The sequence below is a fragment of the Mytilus galloprovincialis genome, chromosome 3 (genome assembly GCF_965363235.1).
Source record: "Mytilus galloprovincialis chromosome 3, xbMytGall1.hap1.1, whole genome shotgun sequence".
NCBI classification, from domain to species: Eukaryota; Metazoa; Mollusca; class Bivalvia; order Mytilida; family Mytilidae; genus Mytilus; species Mytilus galloprovincialis.
The window spans coordinates 20,852,002-20,860,267 of NC_134840.1; the positions used below are offsets into that span (position 1 = coordinate 20,852,002).

At 32.8% G+C, this 8,266-nt stretch overlaps 1 protein-coding gene across 1 annotated transcript in view; it reads right to left on the reverse strand.

Annotated features, from left to right (window-relative positions):
• LOC143067388 (uncharacterized) overlaps positions 1-1,939 on the reverse strand; it is a 35,760-nt gene extending 33,821 nt beyond the window's left edge. The window contains exon 1 of the mRNA XM_076240617.1: positions 1,798-1,939. Coding sequence (XP_076096732.1) covers positions 1,798-1,822 — 25 coding nt within the window. The 5' untranslated portion in view covers positions 1,823-1,939. The remainder of the gene's footprint in view (positions 1-1,797) is intronic.
• Positions 1,940-8,266: the final 6,327 nt, after the last annotated feature.

The window sequence follows — 8,266 nt, forward strand, 5'->3', positions numbered from 1 at the left end:
ATTAACATCAAAGTGACATTAATCTTTCAGGATAATCGGGAGCTGAAGTTGATATCTTCCAATGGGAGTCAATTTCCCCAACACAAATCCATTGAAGTCAGTCGGGTGTCATAATGAACGTTGAAGGAGGTCGTCAACAAATTATCAAAGCCATTTGCCTGATGTGAAGAATGTTTACATGTTGCATAATGTTGATGGAATTTGAAGAAAATATTATTTCCACGTGTCGTTGTCATGGATCCCTGAGAAATACGACCCAGGACGCTGCTTTCGAAATTTATTTTGTGAGAACGGCTTGTTTCTCTATGGAGGTTATTCAAAGGGGATAGTATAGAAACAAAACATCTTATCTAATTGTAAAGTGATTTTTTTTTTTTCCTATTTAAAAAAAATAAAATAAAACCATTCAAATCCTTAATCTAAAGTCAAAACATGGATTAAAAAATTGAGCAAAAGTGCTGACAAATTTTCAAATTATCAACCGTAAAATTCGTCTTCCAAATGTATAAAAAGTACCATAAAGTCAAACCAATCGAGGTCTAACCCTCAATGTAATCTCGCAGGCTAATCAGATAGGTTATAAGGGGACAACAGCCACATATTGACATCTTCCTGTTTTTGTGTGGACCAAACTTAATCCCACTCGGACATACACCTCACTCTTTACAAGTTGTCTCGTTAGACAGATCTACGTAGAAACAGTATATATGTAATACTTTGTATTATTAACTTAAATTTTAATAAAAGTATTATATAAATCCATATAAACCACAGACGGAAACGGAAACTACTTAGAGGACAATTATTTCTAAGTGTTTAATCCTGGTTAAAAATCCAAACATATATATAAGGTTAGAATGCCTCGGTGTTCTAACATCTGTTAAATATTCAGTCATGTTTGATGAATAGTTTTGCAATATTTGAGACCTCGACTATACCCTCTGGAAATGTAATGATCAAGTTTGGTTAGTAAAATCACTTAAGGCAAATTTATGAACTACTTCAGTCATATTATCTATTAATCTGCATACAGGTATTTATTGCAGAATTGTCATTTTATTACAATAAAATAACACTTATGCATGTACAGATATATGATTCGCTCATCTTTCATCTCGATTAGGAATTGAACTGTAATGAACTGTCCCACCCGTACCTTTGGGAGCCTCTTTTAAAATAATGACATGCACCAGTAACGGATTCTGAGTCAGTCATGATTTCATCTTTGAATCATCAAGATTTGGAATAATTTTCCAATACCATAAAGAAATTACAATAGTTCAACTAAAATCAATGTAATGATAAAATCAATATTCGAAATGCATTTTCAAAAATGAGAATTCTAACCAATTTCTTTTTCTTAATTTTCGGATAAATACTTTTTGTGAAAATTGGTTCCTATATGCCTCGATATTCTCTTTATAAACGACAGAATCGTATTTAAGTGCTATAATCAAAGGGTGTCTGCATATATAATAAAGTCTACATTTTAAATGAGTACTTTTGACACTATTTTTCTTCATCGTCGTTTTATTCATATATAAAATAAAATGTTAACTCATAAAAGTGAAGTAAAACATCGAAATTGTACAATATTTGATACATTATATCAATATACAAATATCTGAAAAAAAGAAAAAAATTAAATCAAAAGATTTGAAAAAAAAAACACTTACCGCATGATACATCCTTGCCGGAAAAAGATTAGATACGTACGCTTCAACTATTTAAACATATTTGTTTAAAAACATTTTCAAAATTATATCCGGAACACATTTAAATAAATATTTTACTTACACGAAGATTCAGTTGCTGCCGCCATCCTTCTATATAATCAAATACCGGCGTCTGCAACACTGTTCAAAACGAGGCCGGAATTCCCCATGGGACACACCCGTCATATTAGTATTAGTAATCTTACGAAGGGGAATAACTCCTGTTCGATTGTGACTTCACAACAGAATATGATTCCAGTAACAAGTAACAATGATTATTTCAAGTTATGTGTAGAAGGATTGATATGCTGTAGCGAAAATTTAACAAGTGTTAAATAGATGTTTTGAATCAACTTTATCGTCGTATTAAATACATTCTCGAAGTTGGTATTCTGCAATTTGAAACCAGAATGATTTTAAACGTATAACAAGAATGCGTCAAAATAATAATGGGAATATAAATTACGTATTTCGAAAAAAGCTAAGCAAATGATAATGCGAAGTTTGTGAAGCTACTTGACAGAAATATTTCTGTGCATTATATCCTTTTAGACAAAATTTGGTCTTCTCTTATCTTGTTTTTATTTATTTCATCTAAGATAATCGAAAAAAGTCATCTGAAGTAGTTGATACCAGTCGTTTTGACTGCGAGAAGCAAAAGTTTAGCTTGATGTTACATTTAATGATAAAGAAATATTCAAATGTTTGAAATTGACACATGGAACTCAATTCAATTGCAATATCTTTTATGCGGTCCATATCCATCCGGCATAATAGAAATGGAAATTAATTAATTCCTTCATGACACAGCAACGACGCTTTTCACTTTAACGAGGAGAGGGTATGTACAAGACCATGCAAGTTTAGTTTACTGAGTAAGATTATGATAAGTTCAGTTTTAATTATGGAATAGCGTTTGTAATAATATCACTGAAATGTCTGTGGGAGCCCTGTGACACTAACCTACAAACCTTACTATAGCGTAAACTATAGTGTAAAATAATTGATGTGATGCCAACAATTCATTACTATCTACTACAAAAATACGATTGTATGTCTGTCTATTGTAAGAACAGTGTAATTACCGAAATAGCAAACAAGTCATTGAGGAATCAGATCTCGGTTATCAATAACAAATTAGAATGTGCCATGATCACAGCAATTAGTTTGTATATTCATAATATTTCAATGTCTGATAAACATTAACAACAATTAAGTATAATTGTTTTTTTTAGACGTGTACAAAACTTTAGGTAAAAGTAGTAACACGACTTTGATTGACAACCTATCAAACTGGTAGTTGACAATTGATAATCTTTGATTTTTGTAATGCAGGTACTGCAGGTCCCCGTTGTTTTAAACACTATATAGATTTTAAAAATTAACACAGTCAGATGATACAACATTAAGCAATCATGTTCTATTTTACCGTGGGTGCATTAACAATTTGGACAACTTTGGTTAGAAAGCATGATATCAATTTAATAAACATTGACATCCTGATTACAGTTGGTAACAAACTTCAACCACCACACGACACGAAGTACGATAAAATGGACTTCTGTTACAATTTTTGAACAACAAACAACATAGAGTTAGCTACCATGGTTAAACTCTTTGACCACCAAACTTAATGCAAGTTAAGAAACAATGGTTACAGCCATCGACCATCAAATACATGCAGTAAGATACCATGGCTTAACTATTTGACCAACAGTCTACATGCAGTAAGATACCATGGCTACACTACTTGACCAACAGTCTACATGCAGTAAGATACCATGGCTACAATAGTTGACCAACAGTCTACATGCAGTAAGATACCACGGCTACAATAGTTGACCAACAGTCTACATGCAGTAAGATACCATGGCTTCAATAGTTGACCAACAGTCTACATGCAGTAAGATACCATGGCTACACTATTTGACCAACAGTATACATGCAATAAGATACCATGGTTACACTATTTGACCAACAGTCTACATGAAGAAAGATACCATGGCTACAATATTTGACCAACAGTCTACATGCAGTAAGATACCATGGCTACACTATTTGACCAACAATCTACATGCAGTAAAATACCATGGCTACAATATTTGACCAACCGTTAACATGCAGTAAGATACCATGGGTACACTAATTTACCAACAGTCTACATGCAGTAAGATACCATGGTTACACTATTTGACCAACAGTCTACATGCAGTAAGATACCATGGCTTCAATATTTGACCAACAGTCTACATGCAGTATTAAAGATAACATGGTTACAATCTTCGGCATCCAAACTACATGATCAGAAAAAAATATAGTAGTAAATATCGGTCATAAGACTGCAAGTAATATGTTTACACGAATCGACTGTAGTTAAATAGCATTGCTACAAACTTCTACTAGCGACACTTCCTTAATAAACGTGAACCAGGTTATTACTAGATTATAGTTGGACACAGTGGTCAAGCTTCAACTAGTTATAGATCCATTGGATACAGTGGTCAAGCTTCAACTAGTTATAGATCCATTTAGTGAAAAGGACATTTTTATGATTGATGAAGAACCAAAAAGTGTTATAGTTACAGTGTATAATTGAAGAGATATACATGGCGTATGCTAAGATTGGTCGAGTGGTGACTGTTTTCACATGTTATGTGAGTATTGGGGACAATATAAGTTGCATGTTCCAAAATAGATCTAGTTTTAATTTAGGGACGACATCAAAAGTTCAATGTAGGATAAAAAACTTAATTCACATAGTTTTTTCACTGACCCCCCCCCCCCACCCCTCTCTTAACTTAATTTGGGAAAAATTGATTTACCAATAGGGATATATGTAAAAATCGATTTTAGATATACAAAACTTGCAGAATTTTAACCCCCCCCCCCCAAACTATTTGATTTAAGTTTTTTATCCTACATCAATCTTTTGATGTCGTCCCTTACTTAAACGTTTTTATATGACATATATAATTCGAAACAAGATATATTATGTGGAAACTTAACAAAATGTTAGTTCATAAGCTCTTTCTGTAATAATAAAAGATAAAGTTACTTTTGTGGGTGTTGACACATCATATACTAGGTATATACTTTGATATTGACATTGTTGTACTTATTAATATTCATGAAAACAGCCTACATATTTTGTATTTCGAATTTTCAGTTTCTTAACGGTGTCTCACTTATGTCGGCATTTTGTTTTTTGTTTAGTCATCTAAATCGGTTTGATGGGAGATATAATTGTTAGACTGAGCTGTGTACCACATGTAGTACTTCATATTGAAAACACTCTAAACCCAATTAGAAGAACAAGGACGAGAATGGAATGTAAGAGTTGACCTTATATACAATTTCGTGAAATATGATTTCTTTCAAATTAGTTGATAGAATACATGATAATGGAGGGAAAATAGGTAATTTTGAACATTATCATTTATAATCATATATAAACATCATATATGTAAATGTCACCATGTAGTTGGACAATACAAGTTTGTTACAAGGATTAAGTTTCATGTGTAGGAATTAGAGTACATGTATTCCCATGTGATTTGGTCTGATATAAATTGGTGTATACTATATAAGCAGCGTATATACGATTGATTCATGTGATTTGGTCTGATGTAAATTGGTTTTTACTATATATACATACAGCGTGTACGTTTGATCCATACGAATAAACAGGACCTATTGTTGGGCATAGTTAATATTCAGCTTGTCGGTTCACCAAAAATGTACGATTCTGTAACATTTGCAACATGTAATCATATAAAAGCATATAAATTGTCTTTTCAAGTATAAGTATAAGTAGGTTGTTGTCTGTTCTATGATCGGGTTGTTGCCTCTTTGACTCATTCCCCATTTCCGTTCTCAATTTTATTTTCAAACATTGTCAAACGAAATTTGTTTGAAACATAATTCTTCTAAACGTTTTAAAGCGACAAAGAATGTTTAAAACACTTCCAATAACAAAACAGAAAGCGTATGTATAAAATTGCGAATGGAAATGAGGTATGATAAAAAGAATAATTTTATGTGGGCAAGTTCTGAAATGTTTACGTGCCTCAATGTTTGAGGTATATTCTCTAAATTACTGTCAATTTATGGATTGTTTATAAGTCAATTACTCATGGTCATACTTCATCGTAAGTATTATTGTGGTTCGAATATATGCATCTAATCCGTCTTCGCAGCCCACATCAACTTTGGTGATTCATTGTTTGTGGTTGTTTTATGTATATGTATAATATGAAGAAAAAGAAGATGTGGGTGTCTACCTCAATATCACAACAATCCTAAGAGATTTTGTAGGACAACGAATGACAAAATTTGGAGGAATACATAACCAGTTTTATTTGTATTTAATACTTTCTTCCATGCACACATGAATTGTTCCTTAAAACATGTATAGCGTTCACCGATGAATGCCAATTAGTAAAGCACAAGTCAAAACTTTATAATTTTTTTTTAGATAAACATAACGAACACATAAATGTCTACATATTTCCTTCCACCCAAGTATAGGACGAAATTTTTAAGAGGAAGACATTATAACATTGAAATAGTACTTTCAACAAATATCAAATAACGAGATAAAGGAAGAAGAGAAAATTAAAAATCATAAGACAGCGAAAAAAACCCCATAAAATTCCATCTCGAGAATTCCATGGCAAAATGGAAATACGACGAAAAGACAAAAACACGTCTACAAAACTTTGCATATAAAACTGAGCAACACGAGCCCGATATAAAAAGCCGGGGTGGAATGATGCAGGCACTTCTCGGATGGTATAAAGATCCTGCTTCACAGGTGACACCCGTCATGACCATGGAAAGTTAAAATTTGGAGATATGTCGTATTCGTTGATGCCACAATCAATATTTTTCGTGTGTTGTAGTTTTAGGACATGTGCAAATCCAAGTGCCTCTTTCCTTGTTACGCTTGTTTTCAATCAAAACCTATGAAATAGACATGCAATTCTATGTCGTATTAATTGTGAAACAAATGTTTACATTTATGTTTAATTCATCGGACCACTTTCGACTTTTGTATATTCTATCTTGTGAACATTCTTTACACATTGTTATCTTTGGATCTACCTTACCGATAAATGACTGAAAAATATCATTGGGTACATACATCAACTGATTCATCAATTTGCAAAAAGCCTCAATCAACTTTTTTTATCGGTCAGCACGCACACATGTATCATTATTCTATCCTCACTTTCCGTACATTGCTTCTTATCGGAATACCGTTCACATTTGAAAGGACATTGATCCTTGTTTAAACTTTCTGTTTGTAAAATCAAAATCAGTGACTAATTTCGGGCGGAGAAGACTTCCATCTTATATGATTATTTTTGGTATGCGTTTCATTGCTACAATTCGGTCATTAATTAGAGTCTTAATCGACACAAATTGAAATCTCGTCATTATCAAATTTGTGTATGTCTATAAAATCTTCTTGTCTAGATAATGGCTCCAATCACATTACTACACACAATCCTGCAAAACAAAGACGATACAAAGTTAGGTGTTTTTATTATGGTGCAAGAAGATTCCCGCGAAATCGCGGTAAAATCGCACAGGCACGTGTCTCAGAATTATTTTTATACTAAGGTATATAGGGGGAAAAATGCTGAGACAAGTGCCTGTGTAGAATTGGGCAAGTGTTGAAACAAAGAGTTTTTATTTTCGAAGGTAGTACGTCGACTGGGCATATATGCGACTTTGTATTGTTCAGAGGAGTTGCGGCTCATTGCAATTGGTCTCTTCCTTTAGTAGTGTAGATTATTGTCAAAACTGACCTGAAATATGTTTTAAATCAAACAGTGCCTTTCTTTATCTGATTTTTCTTATTTGAACACCGGCGTTAAAATATTGTGTACATAATATATCAGGTATAATTATACTATATAAAGTAAATAAAATTCTCGAAACCAATTCAGCACCTTCTAGGACACAGGTCATTTTATCATTAACTCATTTTTGATACAAATAAAAGTATATGAAAAAAAAAACGCTTGCCAAGGAGACAGCTGCCCACCAGAGACTATATATATAAAGGACAATGATGTAACAACTATATATAGGACTATCCATGGCTTTTTGAAATGAGCAAAACCAATACAGTTAACTTAGCTATAAAAGGCCCTGTCATGAAAAAATATGAAACAATTCAAAAGGGAATAAGGTCTGATTAATGCAACAACAACAAACACGAGGTTGCACATAACTAAAATTGAATAGGAACGCAGACATGCACAGAAGTTAAAGTGCATATCATGTTTTTCTTTATATTTTAGTTTCAAGTACAGTATATTTTAAAATAGATACCTGAATTGTCTCCTATTATTTCGTTCAATCTGCGTTTCATCTTTCGATCTCCTCGAAGACGAATGGATCGACCATTGTTCTTGGATGTAAACTGTTTCTTAAATACGCTGTTGTCAAAGTTCTGTTGTATGACTTTCACAAATTGTAGCTTTTCATTCCTTTCCAATAACTGATAAAGATATAACCTGCGGTTACCGCGAACAACATAC